This window comes from Dromaius novaehollandiae, chromosome 13, assembly GCF_036370855.1.
Source record: "Dromaius novaehollandiae isolate bDroNov1 chromosome 13, bDroNov1.hap1, whole genome shotgun sequence".
Lineage (NCBI taxonomy): Eukaryota > Metazoa > Chordata > Aves > Casuariiformes > Dromaiidae > Dromaius > Dromaius novaehollandiae.
The window spans coordinates 2,757,288-2,783,802 of record NC_088110.1 but is presented as its reverse complement, the minus strand read 5'-3'; the positions used below and the strand labels follow the sequence as shown (position 1 = coordinate 2,783,802).

General features: G+C 46.1%; 1 protein-coding gene across 4 annotated transcripts in view; it reads right to left on the bottom strand.

Moving 5' to 3' along the window:
• WDR59 (WD repeat domain 59) overlaps positions 1-26,515 on the bottom strand; it is a 52,612-nt gene that overhangs the window by 8,195 nt on the left and 17,902 nt on the right. For all 4 annotated transcript variants that reach the window (XM_064519405.1, XM_064519406.1, XM_064519408.1 and 1 more), the window contains exons 10-20: positions 25,940-26,096; positions 23,865-23,944; positions 21,507-21,639; positions 18,232-18,356; positions 17,171-17,335; positions 15,747-15,842; positions 14,175-14,331; positions 12,781-12,850; positions 12,341-12,494; positions 1,708-1,841; positions 364-445 (exon numbers count right to left, since the gene is read on the bottom strand). In XM_064519405.1, coding sequence (XP_064375475.1) covers positions 364-445; positions 1,708-1,841; positions 12,341-12,494; positions 12,781-12,850; positions 14,175-14,331; positions 15,747-15,842; positions 17,171-17,335; positions 18,232-18,356; positions 21,507-21,639; positions 23,865-23,944; positions 25,940-26,096 — 1,353 coding nt within the window. The remainder of the gene's footprint in view (positions 1-363; positions 446-1,707; positions 1,842-12,340; positions 12,495-12,780; positions 12,851-14,174; positions 14,332-15,746; positions 15,843-17,170; positions 17,336-18,231; positions 18,357-21,506; positions 21,640-23,864; positions 23,945-25,939; positions 26,097-26,515) is intronic.

Genomic DNA, 26,515 nt, shown 5'->3' with positions numbered 1-26,515 from the left:
AGCTTACAGCAGCTAGGCAGTTTTGCGTACAGTTACTTCATTTGCTGACTCAAATGCAGGCTGCATTCCTAGCTTTGCCTGCAGGAATTCCCTGAAAAATGTGCTTCACTCAGTTTGGCAAAGGGCATGAAACAATCTGCTTGCAGCCCCGGCAAGGGATCTCTTGATGCCAAGAGTCAATGAGGTAGAGAACACCTCCTCTATAGCTGTTCCCCAGGCCTTGGTTTATCAGCCATTTCAGAAATTCCCTGGAATAACTGCTGCACCTGGCTGGCTTTATAGTGGTTCTGGCATCGAGGTGGCAGTGTAAGCCATCTGAGGTTAGCACAGCATGCTGGAAAGTGCTCCAGTTCAACATAATACCTGTACGAGATCCCTCCGTCCAACTGCCAAGGCTGAGGCAGCATTCTTCTGGCAAGTCTCCTGGATGTTATTCACATTCAGTCTAAAAAGAAAGGAGATAGCTCAGCTTTGGTTGGCCTGTTACCTACGAAAGGGGGAGGGATGGAAGGGATGTGATACTGGCAACAGCTAATAGCCCAGAACTGCCTGATTGATAGGAGCCTGCAAGATGATCAGAATCCTATCCCTCCCTCCCCCATAATTCAGGGATCACTGCCCTCCCTCTGACAAATCCCACTATTCAGCTACCGCTTGTTGCATCAGGTCCAGCTCCGAACTAGCTAGGATTGATCCTAAGATGCGTCGCTTCCAAGGAAATATTGTATCAAACTTGTGCCAGGACGCTATCAAGCCAAGACTTTTTCTTGCCCCTAGAAGCTGGTGCCATCAGTTACAAGGTACAGTTCTCACCAGCCTGTTTGCCAGCTCTGCTTGACCGGGAAGGAGACAGCTGCTCACTGTGAAGCAGGCCAGTATTCAGCCTGGAGATATCCAGAGAAGAAAGTTCCAACAGGTCTTTTTGAAGGACTTTCTTTTTAATAACATAGGAAAGAGAGAAGGAAGAGAGTTTCTCAATTTTTTTTCTTTAAAAAGGGAAGCCTACTTCTTCCCTGAATGTCTACAGACTGAAAGACTTTTACGAAGGACCAGACAGCATTACCAAAGCTAAGGAAGTAAGAATTGAGGAACAGAGGTGGTATAACTGTCTTTACTGTGGCCTTTGAATTTCAGCAGCTGAATTAGACACTTTGGAAAAAGAGCTTCCTTGTTCAGAAACAGAACTTCTCCATCCTTTTGATTAAAGTGGGAGAACCTGCAGTACAGACACTGGCATGTACCACCAAATCTCCAAGAGTATGGGGCATCCTGAAGACTTCTAAAGTTAAAAATCCTTATGAGGAATGACCAGTTTTAGAGTATGAGAATATGCATTTATAGGGAATTTTAAACCTGTACATTTAACTGTGGAGTTCTTTAACATGACACTTTGAGAGAGAATTTGTACTGATAATTTCTCTCTTTATCTGCTGAAAAACTGACCCTGCAAGATTTGCAGCAATTATGCCGGAGCACCTCTTCGAGCTCTGAATACAATACACCATCAGTAATTTCCTCTGTCACACTTTTCAGATTTTTAAGAAACAAGTCCCCTCTCACAGGCAGAGGGAGATACCATAAAAAGCAGCAAGGCAGGAACAGAGGAGGAAGGGAAGGAAACATTCAAAGATCAGTGCGGACTGATGTCAGGATTACAAAGCACAGCTGTGCCAACGACGGCGGCTTCCATTTGGAAAATGTACTCACATGTAGAGCTCTCCTAGCAACTTGTGCACTGGCAGCAAGCAGGAAATATCCTGGATAATAACTTTCCCAGCAGCTTTGATCGGTCGGTTGTTGGCATCCGTCCCTTCTCGTTTGCTTTTCCATCTCCTTGATTTCTGCAGAACAAATGGCAATGTATTACTAGGGAGCAGGGCAGCAGCCCAGGGAACAATGCACTAGGGTCAAGAATAATGCAAGCAGCACCCAAACCTGCCTTTCAGAAGGCTCTGTGTTACCCTGGAAAACATCCATGACATGCCCAGGAGAACAAGCATCTCCATCTGTAGGAAGTGAAAAGCAGGTCAAGGCAGCGAGCTCAAGGTTTAACTCACTCAAAAAATATTTTGTGAGTTCCCCTGTGAAAGCCAATAAGAGAACAGATCAGCATCAGGATGCCAATCAAACCCAGGAAGATTTGGCAGGAGGATCGTTCAATTATTGCTCTCATCAGAGATCTGGTCTGGGAACCCTCTGCAAACAGACCACCATTGACTTCAGCCAAAACTCAGCACAGAAACATGTAGGAGGCAGCTTCTGTTTGCCATTAGCTTCAGGCTGGAGCTTCAGGACAAGCTGACAGGTCCAGATTCTCTCTTTTGGTCTCTTTTTTCAAGGTCTGAGTACACCTCTACTTAGCATCAGGACAGGGCTCCCACCTCTCCTGCTTTATGAACAGCTTCAAACAAATAACTGGCAGATGATAAAGCAGGGCTTAGGTTTTCCTAGCAAGGATGCTGAGCTACCACACTCAGAGCAATTTACGGCTGGCTCAGGACACAAGTTGGGGGGAAGAAAAAAAGCAGAAGAATCAACACAAGGGAACAAAAACAAGAAGCCAAGATCCCAAATACTCCCCATAATAGACACACAGGTCATCTTATGCCAAGCTGCATAAAGCTACCTTGGCTATATGAAACACAATAGAGTATTTGCCTGGTATCCTGGCCTCTTCCAGCCCCTCACTCTCTAGGACGGTAGAGAGGAGGGAAGAGAGGATGTGCAGCAGTACTGGAGAAGGCGGCACTGGAGATCTACTGAGGGAAGCACTGGCTGCTACGCAGGGCTCCTAAGAGCAGCAAAGGACACTTTGCAATGCTCTCCCGTGGCGTGTTCCCTCACTGACACAAGGCACTGATGCTCCTACACAGAAGAGCTTCCTAGTGGTAGTCAGTTATGGAGGGTCTCCTATGTGCACTTGTGGTGGGGTTTCCTACACTACAGCAGAAGCAGAACAGTCCCTTTGAACAGGACAGCAGAGCATCCCGGTACCGATGGCTCTGCAAGGCAGGTGAAGCCCACTCGGGCAACACTTTGGTGCTCATGAAGAGCAGGCTGGGCTAGAGGAAGGGCAGAACTTGGACCTGCAAGAAGGGCCATCTGGGCTGTGGGTGCTAGGCAGGCTCTAGGATGGCTGGGTGCCAACTCGCCTTTGACTATGATTTTGCCATCCTGCAAGAACCTGAGCAGGCTTATCACAGATACAAAATATCTTAAAAAACAAAAACAAAAGAATTAAGAATTTTAAGAAATTAATTCCTTCTTCACTGCCTGCCTAGTGGAAGCTTAGGTCAACGTGCTGAGGAAATCTTGCCACAGTTGACTATACTGCTAGCATGTGCCTGAAGCAAAGAGCATGGGTTCCTTACATTGCCCTAGATGCTGCAGGTGACTGAGGTTCAGAGACCTAAGCACAGGCTTGACAGTAAGTGAAGGAGGTGTTTTAGACTTGAAGGAATTGAGGGTGGAATTTTCCAGCGTTCCCCAGAGTAAAGAGGACCAGAGCACACATGCTGCCCAGGATTCAGAGATGCTGAACACTGGTGGGAGAAGGACTATCAGCACTCAGTGCTTTGGAAAAGGTGGTTGACCAGGGCCTAATTCTGTTCTCAGCTATATTCCCTCAAGTCCTAATCAGTCCAGGCAGAATTTGCTTTCAGTCTTTACCTGCTATATCACTCAAACTGAGTAGGACTATGCAGTGGGAGGTGAGCTAGAACATGATCTGATAGGAGGTCAAACTCTCTTCAAACTACCAGTTCCCTAATCAAGTCACTGTCTGGATCAGCTCTGACTCTCATCCCTGTAGGTGGACTACACCTCTTCTGAAAATACCTAGAAACAGCTACCTCTTCCATGCTAAAGGACGTGCACTGTATTACAACAAGGCTCCCACACAGCTGGTACCTGTAACCCCACTCCCTGTGAGAAAAGCCAAATGCTGTCTCCTATGTGCAGTGAGGACCTGCTGATGCTGCCAAAAACAGTACTTAAGGAAAGTAAGCTTGGGAACCCCAGCATGACAACATGCCAGCAGCACAACAGTGCACTCACCATCCTGGAAGGGCTAGTGGGCTTCACTCACAACACTGCCCACCAAAAGCCTTCATTTGTGCTGTTACTGCACAGGTATTTAGACCCAGGCTTGTCAATGCAGAACCACATTCTGCCAGTCTAACGCCTAGACTTTCTGTAGCTTGGGTGGTAATTTGGAGAGCAACTTACCACCTCCTGACTGTCTGTAAGCCAGCTGCCCCCAGGACTCAGCCTACTCTGCACCCACAGCTGACGAAGAGCTCCCTCTGACCAAAGCAGGTTCACTGCCCTCTTACAGATTCAGCCTGCTCCCACCCTCAGCAAAAGTGGACTGAAGAAGCCTCCTGACAGGCATTTCAAAGACTAGAAACATGGACAACACATATCACTTTCCACAAGTAATTCAGTCACTTATTGTTTTGAGGAGAATGACAACAGATGAGGATGAGAATGGAAAAAAGATCCCATGAATGGTTTCCACTGCTCACTGTTTGCATACCACTGGACAAATGAAGACACTAAATGCATCAGAGACTTTTGAAAACGTGGCACTCGCAACCAAATCTTCTTCATTTCTTCCTCCTAGTGCTGCCTATTTACTGGCAGAAAGGGCAGCCCTAATTCTTTCTTGGTGCAGCTCCAGGGGTGGAGTTAGACAACGGCCATATGCCCTCAGCGCTACACTTCCATGACCACCGCTTCCTGCCCATGGAGCTGTCATAGAAGAAAATCATATGGCTACATGTACAGTCTCCATTAAAAAATCCCACTGTTTTTTTAGAATTCAGGTTTCTCTTCATTAGATACAGCAACAAAACGTTGGGAAGAAAACTACAATCAGAAGCATGGGAACATTATGGATGAGGTAAAGCTCATCACCTTTAACAGCAGGGGAAGCTCCACTTTGAACCAAATAATCACTGGTGTGTTACCAGAGCAGCTCTCTGCCAGGTAGAATTTGGGTACTTTTAACAGGGGTTACCGGAGACAAGGAGAACTCTAGTTTGAGCCTGTCCAGCCAAGATCCAGCACAAGGTTCCTCTCTCCCCTTCTGCTCTAACTCTTCTCTCAGGAGAATTTTTCACTATGGTTTTATTGAAAAATGCCCCTGTAGCTCACAGGCACTAGGACAGAACAAAAAAAATACATCTCTTCCTAAGGGCTGGAGTGCAGGTCATGGAGGGGAGCAGGGAACATAGTGGTTGGAGCTAAAGCAGAAATCAACATGCATGCACCAAACTAACTCTATTGACAGCTGAAGGTGGAAAACACAGGCCTTTTGTATTGCCCCCAACATTTCTAGCTGTTTCTGCAATCTAGAATTCACGCCAGGGAGAACTGCACCTATCCAGCTGCTCCTGAGAGTTTAAGAGGAGACAAAGAAGAGAAAGAAAATAGCTATAGTGATAGCAAATTAAGACTCATCAGTTCCTCAGAGCACCAGAAAGAAAGAAAGAAACCAGAGCGTTTATGACAGTCACGGGGTTGGAGGTGACAGCAGGGAACAGCACTGAATAATGACTAAAAGCCAGCCTGCACCTGCACTACCATACCCAAGGCTGTAATTTGCTGCAATCTGAGGTGATAACGATGGCAGTAAATGGGTTACATGTAGAAACAGACAGCCCAAGAATAAGCCACCAACTGCTTTGTAGCAACCAGCATTATCACTGCGCACTCAGCAGAACTGGTTACGAAATGCTGCCCTCCTGCTCAGAAAGGATGCTGAACGCTTGGGTGTGTGTCTTTGGAGCCTGCTGAGGCAGGCAGTGCTGTAAGGTGCATCATGAAACATGAAGTGCCCGTTTCACAAATGCATATGCAAAATTTCCAGGTTCATGGTATAAACTGGTGTTAGCAGGGCAAAGGGAAGGGTTGCAGGCAGGCAGGAACAGCCTTCGTGCCAAAGATTAAGCTGCATTAAGGCATCTGCAAAATAAAAGAGTTAAACTAGCTCAAAATCAGGTTGAAGCTGTTTCTAGTGGGGAGCACTACATTCAAAAATGGCTGCTTCCTTGCAAAAGCTATCTTCCTTGCATTCTGAACAAGTGCCTACAGATTAACCCCCTGTGTAGGTGATGCAGCACTGTCTGGAGTTCCTCTAAAACACATTTACTATTTACAGCATGTCCTACAGTACCAGGCAACTTCCACAAAATGGCTAGAAATCTGAGGTGCTTTTGAATCAAGTGTCCCACAGCAGGAATATTTCTTTAGAGCTTCCAGTGATTAGTGGCTGTTACATGCCCTGAAGCACAGGCATTTCTGAATTGGAGGCTAGTCCTCATCTAGGAAGAAGGAATTATTTCTGCTTCTAGTCTTGCTAAGCTCTCGTCTTCCTGAGCACATTGAGCAACACCGGGCTCTTCTTCCAGAAGGAAGGCACCCCTGTCTGCATGAACCACCCACATCTTCCTTCGTGCACACCCATGCCGTCGCCCTGGGCACTACTGCCCACCTACAGAGCGTAGTTAGGCTCTTCCAAAGGCTGTCCACGAATAGAGTCTTTCGGGTTTTGACTAACCCACACATCATTTTTAAGTTTACATTACATGGAATGATACACAGAACTTCATCACATCACTATGCATTCTTCCTTCCAAATCAGTGGTAAGTGAATTAAACTGTGGCCATTCGTACACCACAGTTCACCACACCAAAAGCTGGCAAGTTTCTTGCTCGGTTTTCTCGCTTGGAGTCAATTCCCGATTCAAGATGGAGCTTCATTTCTTGCCTCCAATGCTCACATTTCTTTATTAGCTCTTTGCAAAAAAACCTTTGATGGAGTCAAGTAAATTACTTCTGGTTTCTTCCAGCAGTATAGTCTTAGAGCTGTAGTAATTAGGAAGGCTTGATCCTATTATACCAAGTTCAATTACCTGTTACAGCATTCTATTTTATTCCCTACTGTCTTATAAAGAGATAGCAGGAAGGCCAACAGCTAAGAAAAAACAGTTGTTCACATGGACATTAAGAAAATTGGACCTAAAGAGATCATCTTAAAGTTGAAATGGGTATTTCTAGCTTTGCCTATGCTTGGCAGATGACTGATGAGAAGATAATTGCCCAGATTTACAACACAGCTTGAGCAATGTTGATATCATCAAGACGTTCACATGAATGAAGTTCAAACTTGAGGGACATGTGGACCTGACTAATAGAAAATGACTGTGAAAGCAGTTGTGCAAGCACAAGTGCCAGGAGGAGGGAGTGCCTGCCAGGGCGGCTGCAACTGCAACCACTCAGACAGAATGCAGGGTGGTGCAATTCCAAAGGCTGGGAGAAGACTGCAAATTAAGGAGAAATTCTATTTATTGCTCCAGGAAACAAGAGTCTATGGTGCACTGCACTGGGAATAGGCAGCTCATTTTAACGAGATAACAGATCATTGTCAGCAACTCAGTTTGTTTCTTCCCCAGTTCTTAATGAATGCCACACCATGCCAGCAACTCCTCCTCCTCCAGCAGGGCTTCATTTCTTTCAGAAATGAGGCACTCTAATGTCAGTCTCATCAGCTGGTTGATGATGCATAATAATCATTTAACTCCTCTGCAGTGCACTTACACTTCAAATTATCCCTTGGCATACTTTCCTGACTGCAAGGCCAGGTACGATAGGCATGTTCTAATTCAGGATTTGTAACCCTCAAAGTAGCGTCTGCTCCTGTCCACTTACACATGCATGCACGCTTATTGAAGCCCTAAGCCCTGTGTGGAGTGCGAGTCCCCACCTCTGTGACCTAGTCTGTCTTCTGGCACAGATTCCAATAGTGAAGTGACCTCTTGTGCAGGTTACTCAAAGTCAGGCAGGTGGCACTTTATTCTTGGGCCCTTGGGCAGAAGACAGGGTTATATCAAGGACAGCATTAGCACAGCGCACAGTACCGGGAAGTCGTTAATTGCTTGTATGGACCAACGTCGCCGGGCAGAGCGAGGAGACATCTGTATGTGAAAACATTATACCCAAGAAAAGGGAAGAAAGACACCAAGAAAATTAAACACAAAGGTAAATAAACTGAAATGAAAAGTGCCCTGAACCAGCAGAGTAAAAGACATCATTCCCAACGGTTCTGTTACACAACAGACAGTTGCAAACCAAGATCCCCCCTTTCATCCACACACAATTGTACTGTACAACATTACCTACAGCCTTGGCAAAGTGTGGGCTGCTGTGTCTGTGCCTCTCACTAGCCTGTGCGGAAGACTTCAGTGACCACAAGTATGGATAAAGTCTTCCACATGGAATTGTACTACTGCAACAAGCATTGAACTGCAGTGAATCGGTGGTAGAGCAGAAGACAACACCACGGTGCTCCACGTGCCAGGCTCCTGCTTTAACCAGTTTCCCCCCTCCTGGCTGATGAGGCAGGCAACTAAGTGCTATACCAGTCTTATCATTTTTAATGCAGCTGCCCAGTGCCATGGCACAGAAATCTGCAGCAAGCTAAACAAGTATTCCTGCTTCCTCAGACATCCCTTTAAAGTCCAGCATCCTCCAGGACTTCATTCACTAGAATCTGCTGCAACTTTCATTTTACTTTCATTTTAAACAATAAAAGCCAAACGCCAGGATATTAGGAAGGATCTAGAGAGCCTGCTAGCTGGCAGGGCAAGGGGGAAATTGCCATTACAGGTTGAGGAACTCATTCAGGTTGGGTTAGCAATCAAATTCACTGATTAACTATGCAGAATAACTCCCAAGTAGGCTTTCATTATGAACTTGTGTACATTTAAGTACTCAACACAGTATTTAAAGCTTCTAAAAACAAATGGGATCTCTCAAAGCACATCATTGTGCACTTATTTCAATAAAAAAATATTTTCTGTTATAGTTCTGTAAGAATCAACACAATAAAAAGGGGAAGACCAGGCCTATTTGTGTTGTGTGCAATGTATTCAAACTTTTCTTTTAGCTGACAACAGGTAGTCAGCACCATCACCCATGCCTTGAGCCTCTACTTTCCCTTGCACCTCACTGCCGGGAAAACCCTGCAGTCAGGGAGTCGAGAGTCAAGGCTCCATTTACAGACTGGCTGGCTGCTAGCTATACAGCTCTGGAGAAACAGAGACAAGGAGAAGACCACAGTCTTGTGCTGCATGTTCCTCCACCAGGCCTCACAAGAGGAGGAGAAAAGGATTAGTAGACAGAGACTCAATATAGCAGAGAACAAGCAAAACCAAGCTTTGTCCCCCCACAAAGTCCTATTCTCCTGTCGGTAGCCCACTGCTGCCAAGCTATGGGACTCATGGCTACACTCCCACGTGCTTTGAGTTTCGAAGGTCTGCAACCAGGTGAGCAGAAGGACAACGCCTGAGGAAGCCATGAGAAGCGGCAGTTTCCAGGTCCTGCCAAATTCCACACAGGGGAGAAGTATGAGGTGGAGGCCCAAGAAAGGACACCACAGTCACCACCTGTGTGTACAACTGTCCTTCAGGCAAGGCTGAGATGTCCCCAGGTTCCTACTGGCACTACTCTCTAACTGGGGAGGAGGGGAGGGAAGCACAGCTTTGCACCCACACCCTGCTAACTCCGCAGGGCGTAACGGGCAACGGTTACTCCGGCTCCAAAGGGCACCAGAGGCAGGCACATGGCCTGGCTTGAGAGACTCCGCCCAAAAGGGGCAAGAGCACTATCAGAGATGCCAACTGCATTCGGCACTGCCAACGTCTAACCGTGACTCAAACTCAACAGGCACCAGGCTGTCAGCTTATGAGAAATGGCAAAGGAAAAGGCATTTGTCACCCTGTGAACATAGAGGGGGCTTAATGTCTATACCTGGAATGGACCTGGGCAGTCAGTAGCCCTAATGCCAAAGACAGGAGAGAGTTGGCTTTCCATAGGAGCAATGCTCTTTTGTCTTCCCAGCCCTGCAACGACACTCGTGCAAATGCACCCCTGCTCCGTGGGCATGCAGAAGTCCAGCCGGCTGGTTCTCTGGAAGCTTCTCAAGCAGGACACTACATGTTACCATAGTTCCCAGCAGACAAAAATCTCCCTGGCTAAGGTTTCTAGGTCCCAGTAATTAAGTACAACAGCAATTCTTCTTTAAGAGGAATCTAGGTTCAAATCCTGATGGCATTGCCACAGTATAGATGTAGGTTCTCCTTTCTGCTGACTACTATTCTTCAGTGGGTTTTTTCTGGAGGGGTGAAAAAGAGGGAGGAAGAAAGGAGGAGAGTGGATGTGTGAAGTGATGTGTGCGCGTGTGCACATTTGAACCAGCACAGAAAGGCTCAACACCAGATTTAGTTCCATTCTGGACTACTATGAAGATCTCTGATGGTTTCAGCAGCTCACCTGCCTTTATGGGAATGTGAGAATATTTCCTGTCTAGCAACGTGCAAATTCTATCTTTTTCGTTAACGGTAGCAATGCCAGTGGTTGTTACTAGGGGATTTAGGTTTAAATGCATGGTTCTCTGACAAATTCAGCTTTGGGGCTGAAGTTACATAACATGATAGTTGACCACACAAAATTACATTTTTTACTTAACAAAAGCATAAAATCCAAGCTTCAGAGCAATGAGCTCACCAGACTCAGACTGTTCTTTTTAAAGGTTTACAATCATAGCAATGAAACGACATAAAAATACTTAGCATTGATCTAACAAAGGCTGAGAGATAACTCCTGAAGAGTCAGGAAACCTTTCTCTATGCCTTTGTTGAAGAGAAGCAGAGGTTTTTTTAAAAACTATTTCATCTGCAAGAACATTTGAGCTAGCTCCCTGCTAGGGCCCTTACTCTTCTTCTAACGTAACCTGCGAGGAGCTAGCTTGACAGGGGAAGGGGAATGTAGGAATTTTCTCTGGCTTTCAGCAGACATGGCTACACACATGCTTTGTTCTGCAGATTTCCCCTGCCCCGACAAAAATCTTGTCACCGTCAATACAAGGGCTGGGGAGACAGGTCACATGAAATTGCACCAAGCTGCTTCCACACGTTATTTTTAGCCTTGTCTGTCATTTTAGAGAGCTGCGTGTCAGAGACAAGCACACTGCAGAGGACAGAGGTAGCTCTTTAAATAAACTCTCCTGCAAAGACTAGAACAGGCTGTAATTCTTGTATCAGGCAGCACCATTTTCTTTTCTCATCACAAAAGTGTGCGTGGAATAAGAACAGGACAGGGACTCCAAGAATCTTCTGGGGTCTGTGTGGAGGCAAAGCTTTCAATGGGGATGCAGCTGGCAGATATACCGACTGACTCAGACCAGCTAAAAGCAGGGGACAGCCCCTGAGGGGTCGGCTGTCAAGTCCAAGACTACAGAAAAATCGAGACCTCTTTCAGTACCAAGGAAGGACAAGAGCTCGGGGCTCTCCCTCTGCTCCCCTGACAGGCGTTCCCAGGCCCCACTGCAGCAGAGGGCAGACAGCACCTGGCTTTCTTTGAGGTACCTGGAAACTCGGGCGTTGCAGCAGATGTTTACCATCAATGCAGACAATGGGCAGATTACTTGAAAGCCCTGAATTCTCAGGGTCTCAGGAGAAACAGCTTACTGTATTTTTGTAAACCATTCCACACTGCCCCCCGCTGAGGCAGAGACAGTTTGTTTCTGAACAAGCTGCATGGCCAATTACTCCCACAGTGTCTGCTCCAGGTGCACTGGGCCCTCGACCAGTTCAGAACTATTTGGCCACCCTACAATTACCAGCTGGTCTTCCTCACCCCCATCTTCCAAAAGGAAACAACCCCACTCTCTCCCCAAGTCTAGCTGGTACACAGCAATAACAACAAGAACTCTACCTAAAACAGAGGTACACGGATTGGAAGCTCTTTGGAGCAGGAATCACGTAGGAATGACTTTTGTTTACAACAGTCCGAAGGGGCACATATCCCTGAAAGACACCTGCAAAAGAAATAACCCAAATACACCCCGTAATCCAGGAGAGGTTGTCAGTAAGGTGCAGAGAGCCTCAAACCTTTGCAACTGTGTACATCAGGGAGTGCAGAGGAAAGCAGAGTGGCCTACGTGTATCTATCTGGAGACTATAACTTAAGTGTGAGATTTTAATCCTACATAACACAAGAGGAGACAGCGTAATGCACTGAAGGAAGCTCTGATGGTCAGTCTAGACAGATATCAAAATAAGCAGGTCAAATGCTAGAGAGGATTAGTAGAGAAGTTACTAAAAGGAGACAAATCAATGTGACATTTTTACAGAGCTGCTTATAAAAAGGTGTCTTCTTGAGAAGAGTATGAAACTTCTGTTACTACTGCACACTGCATAGCAGCAATGCTCACAGCCATACGAAAGGAACACACATCATTAAAGTGTTAAGAAAGGATTTTTGGTCTGGTACTTACCCTCTCTTTGTAGTAGAAGGAGCTAATGGAGACCTGCTCCTTCTCGCTACGTGTGGGACTGCCACTGTACAAACGCAGATTGCCTGGAGTCTCCGTACGGATCTTCATTGGAGTAATGAGGCCACTATGGTATGCTGACAAAGCTGACAGGGACCTAGAAACAAGAGTATATGCTTTCAGGAGCTTACATCCGAACTGCAGAAGAGACTCAGATTAACAGCTCCAATAACCCATGCTGCCAGCTGGTGTGTAGAAAGGAAGGGTCTCCGCTGAGGGCCAGTGAAACAAGGGCCCAGGGCACAGCAAACACTAAAGGTCAGTACTTTCTGAAGGTCCGTAGCGCTAGTGGAGGATTGGCATTCTCCCGCCTTCTTGCCCCTGGCCACTGTCAGGTTGTGGTGTGACAGTGGCGCATCTCAAATGTGACACAGGGTACTCACCTGGGCGTTGGCTCCGTGGGGGACACCGCACGGTGCATGGTCATCGGTCTTGTGAAATACACCAAGTACCCTGCAGAGACAGGACACTACATAAGGATCACGCAGAAAGGAGCAGCTTACCCAGGGGTGGTTTTGCAGAGGGAAACCTGGTGGCTTAAGGTATCAGAGTCAGGCGGCTGGTTGCCTGTCCATCATCTTGAGCACTTCTAAACTACAAGCAGACAATCGTGTTTTCTCAAGCCAAATCCACTCCTTTCAAACCCTTTAATTTAAAGAGCATGTTTTGTGGAGGTGATGGTCTTAAAAGCACTAACTCAAGTGGCTTACAGGTGTTAGAGGAAAAAAAGGTAAAAGAAAAAGAGCAAAAACACATTCTCGTGTTTTAACTCTTAACCAGAATTTGTCAAGCATTCGGATGCTCCAAAGAGAAGTGTGGTGATAAACAGCTATGCAGAAAAACTGTTATAGCTGGTAAGACTCTTCTCCTCAAAAGGATGACCCAAGCCATCTGAAGCCAACTCCAAAACACACTCACAAGCTTCACCCCACTTGTCAGCATCTCAAGTATCTTCAGCCACCCACTCCGCTATAAGAGTTTCAGGGCTTAGGAGGTTTCACTGAGCCAATTCAATGTGCTATTCTGCTTCACTTTTGCTGAGAATCTGGTGTGGCCTATAAGAATATAAAGCAGCTTTCTAAACACTCAAATTTAAATGTGGTCAGGTCCAGAGGAGTCATGCTTGAATCTGAAACAGCTCAGTGAAACTTAGCTGCTCTTACACGGACCTTAACCTCTTCCTTAAGGATGCTCTTTGCACCGTAAGCACTCTCCGAGAAACCCGGACATGGCTGTACCCCAACTCCCATTTAGGGGAAGCGTCTCCCAATGACACCCTGGGAAAGTTACTTTGGACAAGGGGAAAGGTGCAGAATGGAAAAAGGAGTGGATAATAACACAAATACTGCTTCGGCAAGGGGCAAGTTCAGCTCTAAGTCACAGAAACGTTCTGAAGACTGAGAGCTAGACTATGTCCAGCAATTTGATGCTGGTAGGAGGGGACTAGACAAGGAAGTACTAAATTCCCAAGCTTCTGCAAAAGAGAGGTCTGTCAATGCCTTTGGCATGTCACAAGCCAAAGGCCATCTATTCAATTACTCGTGGATTTCCAGATCCTGGAGATACTAAAATGCTGCATGCAACACCTATTGCAAGCAGTTACTAACAAGGGTGATTATCTATAAGGTTATCACAGTACCGCCACTCCAACACAATTTCTTAATTTCTTGCAGGGCAGTGACCAAAGCCTTGTCTTGTTCAGAGGCGAGTATTCCCCAAGACACTAAAAGGACCATTCCCCTGGTAGGCGTTGAAACATATCAGCGATGGGGCTAACCTGCACCACAGAACCTGGCTCCAGAGGTCCGTGGAAATGGGATGTTAGAGTCCTGGTAGGAGCCATAGGCATTGGAGACCCGGGCGAACGTGGGCAAGGGGGGTGTTACGGAGTTTGACAAAGCGTAGGGATTGCTGGATGTGCTGTCCTCTTGGTTCTGAAACAGAAGTTACCCAAGGTCACACTCCTGCTGCCACAGAAAGGAAGCCCAGCTGGAACACCGTGCATCGTAATGCCAAGCAGCCTCGGGGCAGGTGCCGAAGGAGATCAAGCACAGAGCATGGCTACGGGGTCTGGCTATGAAGGCAACATCAGCTCCACTCGCAAGCACTTTGAGGGAAGTGCTTTTTCAGCTGCTTGCCTAGAGATTTGCTCTCCCACCACAGCTGTGCTGAAATTCAGAGCTTAACTTAGGGGGAAGCAACAGCCTCAAGGCAAAACTGTATAGAAAGTCTGACCTTCAGACTTTGGATATGTCTCTCTCAACAACAAAACAGGGAGATGGGCTAAATGTGGTGCCCCAGTCATGCAAGTCAGAGAGAGTATCCTTAAAGCGGAATATCACAAAACTATGGGGTGTCAAACGCAACTTGGGCATCTTGGAGTGAGTGAGGCAGGCGATGTGAGCCAGGTGTGAAATACCAGGGGACCTCAGGCCTGTTGGTAGAAGTCTGCATGTATTTGTTAGAGCACTACAGCTCAGGACTAAAGGAATTCTTTAAAGGCAGCAACATCTCGCTCAAGTCATCAAATTTCCATACAATGGTGAAAGTTCTCATTCTTAAAACAGTACTGCTGAAACCAAACAGCATTAAGATCAGCCTTTCCATAAAAAGCCCTTATTTGTGACAAATAAACAAAACGTCTTGCAAAAGAAAACTGAGGAGACTCCCTAGCCTTTCCTGAATGCTAAAAGCATCCACTCCAGTACACTCCACCTACACACAGACCTGATACCTGACACAGAGATGCCAAGTAGGTATCATGGATCTCTCAGCTAAGGGCAGAGTGCGACTTCAACTTATCTGCAGTACCATCGCTACAAAACCTCGGCACAAGGATTCAGCAAAAACAGATTTTCACAGCTTTGTTTAAAAGAAGAAAACAAACCCCCTAGAATAGGACTAGTAGGATCTCTGGCTACAAATAAGGAGGCAAAGATATCTGCCAGTGCCTTTCAGAAAAGAATGAAACCATCAACTCCCTAAAGACTCCCATCTTCTTTCACAGCTGACAACCATGCCCTGAGTGATCTCCTGAAAGCTGGGAAGTTACCACACACCACTAGGATGTTCCAACCCCCAGTATTTCCTGCTAGCGTGAATATTAGCAAGTATGCTAAGCTCCCCAAAGCAGCAAGCCTTCAGGGCCTGATTTTTAGGAACAACATGCATCTGATCATCTGCTCAGCTTTCTCCAACATTAACCGCAAGTGCTTACAAAAATGTAATGGCTAGTTACAAGGGTCTGTTTACATGTCTAATGAGCCTGGACTCACACTGCAGAGTCAGAAGCATAGGATGTGAGAAAAGACAACAAACTAGGGCAGAAAGCCCGTGCAGTTCTCCATACCACAACAGACTCCAGCCAGGAGACCAGCTGACGCAGACAGGGTTCCAGACAGCTCTGATTCCTCTTCACTTTCTGCAGAGAAGTGTCTTTCAGTATCTGGAACACATACAAGATGCAGCTTGAATCATGGTGACATCCACGCCTTCCCACATTCTTTGCGTTTGCAGAGGAGGAAGATGTCAGGCTCCAGAGATCATGAATGGTCAAAGCCATCCCATAACACCTGCTGGAGGCACACTGGTCCAAAGATGTGCTGCCTGCTTCGAGGAAATACTGCCTGAATTATGAGTCAGGGCACTGAGAATTTACCTAGGTTCAGCATACTGATCCAGGATTTGGGCTTCCATTTCACTGTAGCTTATATGTCCCATACCAATTTGTAGCAAACAGAATCAGGCTCTTCCAGGAAGGAGCCTAAATTGATCCATCTACTTGAGGCCAAGCTCAGGCTTAAGCACTGAGGCTAAATTTGCTTTCAAGGTAGCCAGCATAGGCCTAGCACACAACACCGTCAGACTCACAAGGACAGAAGCATTAAAATCTGAAGTGCTCAGACGCTTTGGTGTATTTAACTGAGAAATCCCTATTCCTTGCTTCCTCAACTCTCATTATCCCTTTCCATTCAGTAAACACTGACCGTTCCCATGGTCTGCAGTAGAGTGAAAAAAAGTGGCTTCTCTCCCCTCTGCAAACACAACAGAAAATATCCTGCCCTCGGCTTTGAGAGTAGACTACAATGAAACAGCGAACAGAAGTGCAACAAAGTCAGCAATATTCTACTTCACTGTCCTATCTGCTTTACATTAAGGGAGAGCCTGCCACTTCACCCATTCTCCCCGGTTCTAGGGCAAAGCGAGTCACCCGTGGTCCCAGTGCTATTATAGGAGTAGCAAGGGATGACAGCTCTCACTGCTGGAGAGGGGATTTCAGTAGCAATAGTACTTCCTATGCCAGATGATCAAACACCTGGTCTGGAATTAGCAGGACCCATGTAAAAAGGCCCCATATTTTAAAAGAAGTCTGTGGAAAGGGAGAACAGGAATCAACATCCAAGCTCAGAAACATTATCTTTCTGCAGCTGAGTGCTTAGCTGGTCATTTTATCTATAATGATTGGATGTAGCTGCATGAGGCGGCAGCTGTTAGGGATCCTCACGCAATACACATCAGTAAGAGGAAGACAGTAGCACTGGAGAACACGTTTTCAAAAAGCATCAGTTGAGAAAGGCAAACACTGGGCTGCAAGGCCAACAAAGACTCATCTTAGGAGCTCTGCAATATAACAGTTCAAGCAGTGCTCTGTAGTATGCCTTCAGCAGCCCACCTGTGTGTTTGGGAGGTCAAACATTTTACTACATCAGAAGTCTAGACATCAGGCGTCCAGCCTGTGCATATTTGTACAGACTGCATACGCTCCCCACACACCTTCAGCAGCTTTGCCTTCATTGAAGCAGTGATCGAAGTCGGGTTGATGAACTGGAAGGACGGTGCAGCATTATTGGGATATTGCACAGGGAACATCACCAGCATCCTGACTCTGTGGTTGCCGCAATGCACTGACACTGTGCAGCTACGATTCACCGCATCCATCTGCGTGAAGACAAACAATTGCTCTGTAGTTAGATCTCCAGGGACCTTTAAACTTACAGTGCCTTAAAGTCATGCTGAGGGGCCGATTCCTCTACACATCCATAAGATGAAGTCATGTTGTTCTCAAGGGCAGTGAACACAGTGACAGCAAAAACACCAGGCAGAGACAGAGTTGGCGTTTGCCAGAAGACTGCCAAGCCAGCAACCTAGCATCCGGAGATTACACCCAGCACAGCCTGCTGAGGGGGCCGTGGCAGGAATCAGGCTCCATCCCCAACAGCCATCGCACCCCAGCCGACTTCGCTGGGCCACGGAGAGCTTCAGGCCCAGCGGAGCAGTAATAGACACCACATAAGACCATAAACCACTGGTTCAAAAGTTGCATCAGGAGCATGCCATGAGCTGTGAAACTGGACAGGGTACAGGGGAAAGGAAGACAGGCGGCTGCCTCAAGCCTCCCACCCCAGTACAGCGCTGTGCCTCCAGTCAAAAGCTTCCACGCACAGAGGAGGGTTTGCCGTGCAAGGGAGATGCCAAAACTGAGGATAGGGAGGGTGCAGCAGACGGAGTTCAGAAGAAGTTGAAACTAGATGAGCTGCACATACTGGAACAATTCACTTTCCATTCTGCAGTCTAGCAGAGAGGAAAATATGGCCCAGCCTTCTTCAGACAAGAGCCAGTGTACTTACCAAGCTGAAATACTTCCCTCACCCCCAGTGTCTGGGATTAAACTCTTTCCTACTACCCTTGGCCAAGGGGATCTCTATAGCCCAAAATAAACCTTGTTTACACAGCCAGCAGTCACTCTGCAGCAAAGAGGTTCCCCTCTAAAAGCTCTGATGAGCCAGTCCGCCCACATCCCCCTCCTACCGAGCCAGCAAAAGGAAACTCTCTACCTCCACATTGACGTTTCGGATCTGCACATTGATCAGTGAAAACTCCTGCTGCAGTGTTTGAGGCAGCCCCAGTTGGTCTGTTTTCTTTCCCACCAGGAGGTCATTCAGGAAATCTTCTTTTAAGGCTGACAGGAAAGAAGGAGTACAGGCTGAGACAAGGTATAATAAACGGTCCTTCAGCATGCAATACTAGGAGGCAGCCAAGAGAACAGCTTTTCCTCTGCTCTTTAGACATATGGAGGTATGGGTTTTACCTGGGAAAGACCTGCAAGCTAGATGGTCACAGCTGTTGTTCAGAGGAAGGCTTCGAAGCCTTACTCCTTAAAGAAACAAACCCGGCTGCACACTGCTTTCCCAGGAAGGTTACAGAAGCTGTCTATATTCTGTATGGCCCTAAATGGTCTGTCTCTACTCATTTGAGACACCTTCTCCTCTTCATGCAGTACTGCCAGAGTCGCAAACAGCTGAAATGCAGCCTCTTGATCTAGCAGGAAAGAACTGCTGCCAAAGCACTCTCCAGGAGCAGCTCTGGTCTTTGGGATTCACACCTCACTGATCTTGGCTTTCAGAAAGTGCCTGCAAACCGATCTAATGAATAAGGTTTCAGGACAGAGAAGAGGATATTTCTGGCCCCAGGAGAGGTTTAATTCATTCGTAGCAGCAGCTTACATGCAATGCTGCAAAGTAATCTAGTGAACGATCTTTCAAGACTCATCTAAATGCTGGGTCTAGCTGTCCAGTTCTCCTATCGTGGGTTTTCAGGGGGACAAGAACCCCTAAAAGTCATGGTACATTTAAACAGCTAGGCAAGCGCTGCAGGACACAAGGAATTACGGTTAAGAGAGTAAACTTTACTGAGTTTCAGAAGAATTGGTCTGCCTGTTATCGTGCCCAGCTTGCCTCGACTCTTGCTATATATCCCCATTAGGGCAGGGACACTTCCTCCTGAAGGGGCTTTTGCTGTGGCATCCCTTCCTAAGAAGGCCAAAAGCAGCCTTTGATGATAGCTCCAAAGACACAAGGAAAGTCCCATTTATTCAGCTGTCATGCTCTCCCTTGATATTTTACAGACTATTTCCGGGGGAAAAAAAAGTACAAGAAATTGTCCTTTTACTAGAGTTTACCTGAAAGTTACTGACTTTGCTGCTGGGACAAACATATCTGGCTTTACTGCTGCCCAGCTGGCTGCTGATTTGACTAGGTAGGATGCTTAGCCCCTCATTCCTATTTGTGATTTTATTATATTGCTTAGATATACTTCACAATAGGGAGCTGAATAAAAGGATTAAAAGAAGATCAGTGGCTCTCAGAGAAGATAATGATTATTTCTAGCTTAAGGCACAATATAACCCACTGAAATGCCATCTCTGAGGTTGCCAGTATGGGAGGTGCCCGCCCTCCCTCCCTCTTCTTCCCCCATTCCCTTCCAATTAGTTTTAATCCTCAAAAGCTTACACACTTGCCTAGATTCCTCAGGATCCTTTATAGACAACAGCCTGTGGGGAAGAGTTTTATACTGAAAACACAGCTGGTGGGCTTTCTGACTTATCTGCAGAGCCCTGCTCTCTACAAAGATCCCCCAAAGTGCTTTACTAATATAACATGGAGACTTTGCTGCTGAAATGAAGCCACCTCCAGGGTGAACAGCAGTGTTTAAGTGTACACCAGCAGCCCACAACAGCTTTTAGGCTAGAAAGGACTCAAATTCCTACCTAGGGACTTGCTTGTGCATTGATCCTGCAGTCAGAGTATTTGCAGCAAAATCTACTTTGCTACAGAAAAGTAATTTTCATTCCCTTTGGCTGCAAAGGAAACCTTACCAGACAGAACCAAACCAAACCCACACATGACATATGAGCGTGACCTCATCGGGGAGAGTGAAAGAGTTAACTCTGTCCCATGGAAAAAGGCAGCTGCAATGAGAACACTTGCGGTTCCAGTAGAGCACAAGATGCTGTGCTTCCATGCAGTGCTGTCCATGGTGAGCACAGGTAACCAGGGCTCTTGCTACCATGCTGCGAAACCCTCATGTGTAGAGACGCTGACAACTTTTAAGAAGAGACTTGTACTGCTGCCACATAGGCTGCAGAGAAGAACTCCACTGGGATTTGCTGGGCAGGAAACTTCCAGTTAAGAAGAGCTGCCTTCCCAAAGGCACCTTGAAGCTGGCTCCTTCTATTCAGAGGACAGCTATTAGACCACTTGCTCCCACTTGATCCGTTTTTGTGGCAAACCCCTCTTCAAAGGGAGAGCCACACCGCCTTCCTGTAAGCCTACCACATGGGAGTTTACTGTAGCACCCTATCACAACACAGAAGGGAACGGTGAATTTAAGCTAAGGCTGACACAAACGCACTGGAGCACCCAGTTCTTCTCACCTTTCCTCAGCATCAGATACAGAAAACTCTTCAGAGAGCTTTTTCACATGCACATCATTACCTTGGGTCTCAGCTGCTACAATCTCTTCTACTCTGGCCTTGAGCAAGTCCCATTTTTCCTACTTGCACTCTTCAGATGTCATTGTCCTGAATGCTTTTCCTGGCCAGAGCTTTAACTACACAAACCCTCCTTCACATCCCTTCAGTGTTTGCCCCTTCTCTTCCCTAAAGCCAAACCAATGCTTACTGTTAAAGCCTTCTACCCATTCCCATCCAACTGTCTAGTACTCACAGGCTAGAGACACCATCCTTCCCTCTCTGCTCTGCAAGCCTCCAATCGCTTACCTTACCAACAAATGAACAAAAAATGTGGGACAACTCTCCAAACTGCTTCTGGTAGATGGGAGATGATGTCCTTCTTCAATCAGTTCATGCAGTGATTGCAACAGGAATGTTTAAATACCAGGTGTGACATAACCAGTGCGTGTCACAGTGCCTTACCTCTACACTCTCTTCCTCCTTGGGGCTTCCCAGCTTAAATTGAACTAAATTCTTAAGAGGCAGAATTAATTTTCTGGTTATCTACATTTTTTCAGCAGCAAGAAACAACTATGACCCAAAGACAATGAAATTAAAAGCTACTAGTGACAGGAAAAAAGATTTGTTCTACAGCTAGAATGATTATCATCATCTTGTTACCAAAAAACAACCTTTTTGGTAGGATCACCTTAAGAAGCTCCTTGACTTCTCCCTCTTCCCAGACAAGGTATCCATTAACCCCTGAAACAGCACCAGTTTGTATTTTGCTTAAAGTGTTATTCTCTTTGCCAAGATGCATCTTGTTCCCAACACTGAAAGCGCTGGTGGGTGAAGCTCCACGAGCCATCGCTTGCCTACCTTCCTCATCCCCGTGCCCAGAGTTATGCTGGGGCTCTGAGTCCTGGGGGTGAAGGGTCTTGTCTGGCTCTGGCAGAAGAGAAATCCCATCGATGAGCTCATCAACACCATCCAGGATATCATTAGCACACAGCTGAAAAGAACAAGCACAGACACATGCTGCACAACAAGAAAGCAAACTGCAAGAAGAGCCATCACCAAACAACTTGCTTCTCTAGGGAGCTGGATTTGAAAGGTAGGTCTCTCCGTGCAACAGTCATGGCTTTAAGACCTTGGCACAGTTTCCGTAACAAAGACAGGTTATTTTCCATTTTCCAACATCCTGATCTCTGTCACCTCAGACAGCCTGCAAATTCTCCTGCTCACTTACAAAGCCCCTCAATTGACAAGACCAGTCAGGGCAGCAGAGGTTTTACCTTAATCTAAACTAAAGCTGATTTGCCTTCAGTAATTACTTGAATTAGTCTGCATCAAAACTTGTTTCATTTTTTTTTAAATCAGATACGATAGTGGCATGCTTTTTACTTTTTATATTTACAGTCCAATAAGATCTAGAGGCCTGGATACATAGTAACAGCCCAACACTCTAGATAGTGTATCAAAAAGAGAGAGATCATGAAAACTTGTGTTTTAAGTTTAGCACAAGAAAACAGAGAGGATGAGGAGAATAAGCTTAGGGTGAAGGAAGAATAAGACTGTGACATAGCAAAGTACAGCCTTGGTCACAGGCATTGTACCATTATGTGTGTAGCTTGATCACAACAAAGACAAAGGACAAAAACTGGGGTGGAGAGGCAGGGCAGAGGAAAAGTTAAGGCTCTGACACAGATAAACAATTGGTTTAAAGATAGGAAAGTTAATTGGTACAAATATATCAGATAGGAGTAAAGAGTTACTTTTCACAGGGGAGGTAGGTTACAGACCTGCAGGACTCCTGCAGGATCTGTGCTGGGACACATGCTTCTCAATATATTCATTAAAAACCTGGAATAGGAGGTGAATAGTGATGTGACCAAGTTTGCTGATGCACCAAGTTATTCAGGGTAATGACAAGAGTGGCTGACTGCAAACAATCCAGAAGGACCTTACAAGAGTAACTGTACTGAAAATGGAAGGAGAATTTCAGTACAGATAAATATAATGCAATGTATACAGGGAAAAAATGGCAAATTCTGACTGAGAAGATATAAAGGTCAAACTAAGCTGATGTTTTCATTGAATTATGCCCAACAGTATAAAAAGAAAAATGAGTATTAGGAATTTTTTAGGAAGAAACAAAGAACAAAGTTCTGATTCCCATCCCAAAATGGATATAGTAGAATTGGAAAAAGGTCAAGAAAAGCAACATGGAGAATCAAAGTTCTTGTACAAGGGATGAAGTTAAGACCTTTTGACTTTGACAAGGAGGAAACTGAGGGATATGATGGAGGTCTACAGAAGAGTAGCACAGACAGGATGGTACAGGATTGGCTGCTTTTTTCTTCTGCCAATATATGAACTAGGATGTATCAAATGAAACTAACAGGTAGAAACAAAACAAAACAAAACCCACCAAACGGAAGGAGCTGTTTGTTCCACACAACATGCAGACAAGCTGTGAAACTCCTTGTCACGGGATGTTTAAGATAATAAAAAATTTACATAGGTTGAAGGAGAGATGGGACGAGTCTATGGGAGAGAAGTCCACCTATCAAATACAAAGATAGAAAGCTCAGGAAACCTCTAAGCTGCAAACTACTGGAGGCTGGGAGGGTATTTGAGAGAAGTGTCACTACACATTTACCACATTCTTATACCGTTCCAAGATATCCACAGCTGAAGATGAGACAGATGGGCCAATACAGGCCACCTTGGCTATATGAATCTTTGGTCTGACCCAGCATAGCTGTTCTGGTAATTACACTACCAATTTTTAATTGCTGCCAGACAGCAGAACAACAGGATTCACGCTGCCTGCACCAGGGCCAAGAGCCAACAGAGACAAGGTGGGGGAAGCAGAGGGCACAATCCCCACATTTAACTGATACCTAGAATGCCAAGAAAAGAGTCAGAGTCCCTCAGCCATGGAGGCAGCCTTTTCAGAGGCCACGCAGACAGTAATTGCTCTCCACCTTTCCCAAAGGACTTTGCACACTCACTGTTACACCACAAAGCAGTGTACTTGCACACTTCCGCAGAAGCTTTCGAGACACAGACACGGGGAGGTCTCGAGCACAGAGCTGGGCTGTTGCTGAAGAGGAACCTGGCTGCTCTGTCTCTGCAGCTCTAGGATACAGGAGTGACCAGGAGTGCAAAGAAAGGGAGGTAAATTCAGCCTGTAAGATATCTGTCTACAGTCCAAGAGAAGTGTTTACATACCCTCTGCAGCTGAGAGTCAATCCGCCACATCCGCAGAGTCTGATCACGGGACCATGTAACCAGCTGGTAGTCTTTAGAACCTAAAAAGGATAGAAACAACTTATGGACCCAGAGGAAAACAGATTATCTCAACCCTGCATTTGGTGTAAACAGACTGCAGCAAGCCATCGGGGAGGTCCAGTGAACAAGGCACCAAACTGGAAGGCAGAACTCAAATCCTGCTCTGCTTTGTACTGACTTACACGCATCAGCCTTTATCCCTCCCCATGCCACAGTTACCTCACCTCTAAATGGGGCATGGTTTGCAGATGAAAAACACAACGGAAAAAATAGTGAATGCGATGTCAATTTTCAAATCTGGAATCAACAATATCTACTACAACTCCTATTTGAACAGAAGAAAAAACACAGCTGAGAAATGGATTTACATTTAAAACAACTGTAAAATCAAAATATGTTTTAGTTCATATCTGTTTTAAGAGGCAAACACCTTAATATATTTCTAAGCTAAGAACAGCTGGTTCTACCCTTCCTCCTTTTCCTTCTGAAAGATCTGGATGCTGCCAAGATAAGTTCTAATGTAATGAAATGGATCAAGCCACACACTATCTATCAATATACAAAGATAGATGGACTTGTTTGTCTAGGCAATACGATACAGCTAAAGCTTCCCTTGTCAAACAGCTGCTGCAGTTTAAGAAATTGCAACTGCACAGCTGCTTCCTGCACCTCTCAGCTAAGACACAGTGGCTGTCTAATTCAGCACAGCACAGCAGACTCCGTGGAAGGAGATTTGAGCTATCTTGGTGGTCTCCACATCCAAGCGGACTCAGAATGCTCGTATGATTGAGAAGAGTATGACTACCAGCCCTGGGTATTTATATATTAACTTACCTGAGACAACACAATTAGGGTTTAAGCCTCTTTGAACATTCACACACGAGCTGTCTCACCCTGTGCCTCCAGATACTAACACAGGTCTGTACTGTTCTCCTCTTTTGCAAAAAGAAAAGGCAAGGCACAGAGAAAAAACTGACTTAACCTAATTACCTCAGCAGCTGGTGGCAGAGTTGGACCAGAACTCAGCTGTCCTAAATCCCAGTCCAGCGCTCTGTCACCTTCACCACTGATAACTGGTTAGTGCGCAGGCTCCAGGGGAAGAGAAGATTACATTACTGAACATCCCTAAGAGCTAATACAGGAATCCCCAGTCACAGACAGCTCCATAGTGCAGAGATGAAATCAACTCACAGCTCGACTTTGAGCCAGAGTCCTGCCACCTCGGTGGTGCTGTGTGGGGCACACGGTAAAACGCTGCTGATCTAGATTCTCCCATTAGCTCCGTGCACTTTAACGCATGACACTGCAAAGCAGTACTGCAAGTGACACCAAAGCCAGATGTGCTTGTTTTGTTGATGGCAGCTGAGGTTCTGGCAATAAAGCTGTGCTCTGTGTGGATCTGTGCTCTGTGGTATCCAGACTCTAATATGGAATTTCCTATATTTAACTGCCTATGCTGGAAAATTTAGCCAGGACTGAACTCTGACAGCAGCCTCTGTATCCCACGCTCTCCCTTCCCCACCTTTGCCAGCACACAGATAAGGCAGGTTCACTGGTGCTTTGGTGGAGGATATGTCTGAGGCTGCTGACCCAAGCACTTATGTGAGGGGTTGACCAGTTAGGTGGGCAGCTCTGAACAGGGGGAGGGTTCCCATCTAATAGTTTGTACAATCCATTCTGAAAGATCTGTTTAAAAGTAGACTCAGAAGAAAGTGGAAACAATTAGAGTCACTGTTGACCCACTCAGTATTCAGTGGATTTGCTTTTAGCAAAATAAAAAAAAAAATTTCCAGCATGGAAACAACAGGGCAATGTTTCTGCGGCCGCTGCTATCAAACAAGTACAAAAGAGCTGTAATTTTGTGGGGCCAGGAAAGCAGACAGGAGCTACTTCAAGGAAAGGGAAGGGTAAAAGGACGATAGCACGAGCACTGCAGTCAGGGACCAAGCCTACGCATCCATGGCAAGCTGATGGCAGCAGCACAGGGGAGAGAGCACATCCAGCCTTGAACTCACCTTCCTTCTGCTTCCTCCACTGGAACTCCAGCACCACGTCATCGTGGCCCACAAACGTGTGGACAGGAGTGTTCAAGTCAAAGACGTTCCAGAGAAGGAGACTGTTCTCCCGACGGAGCTGGGGGACCATCACTGTCACCAGCCCATTGCTGAAAGGCTTAAGAGAGAAAGACCCTTTTGTTCAGCCCTGGGGAGTTACGATCCCATGCTGCTCTCAGCATCTTCTGTAATTCTTTCCCTTTGGTGCTGACAAGAAAGCCAGGGCTCTAATGGAGCTCAGCATTAAACAGAACCAGACTGAAAATGAGGACAGAGGGGTGGTCCAAGGCAACTGCCACCTGCACATGGGGGTGTTCCCCCACAAGAGGACTATGCCAAAGACTGGGATCCCACACTGCTAGTACTTCTTTCCCCCCCCAAGTGCCCCGTCAGGGACTTTGCTTTTCTAGGCCTTTTAAGCACTAAGAGGGATTTTTAAAATCAAATTAGTAATGTCCAGAAGCAGTGAGAAGCCCTTCAGCAGTTCTTCCTTATTTAATGTCCAATCGTGCATTTACTCTCACAGCACAAGCATGG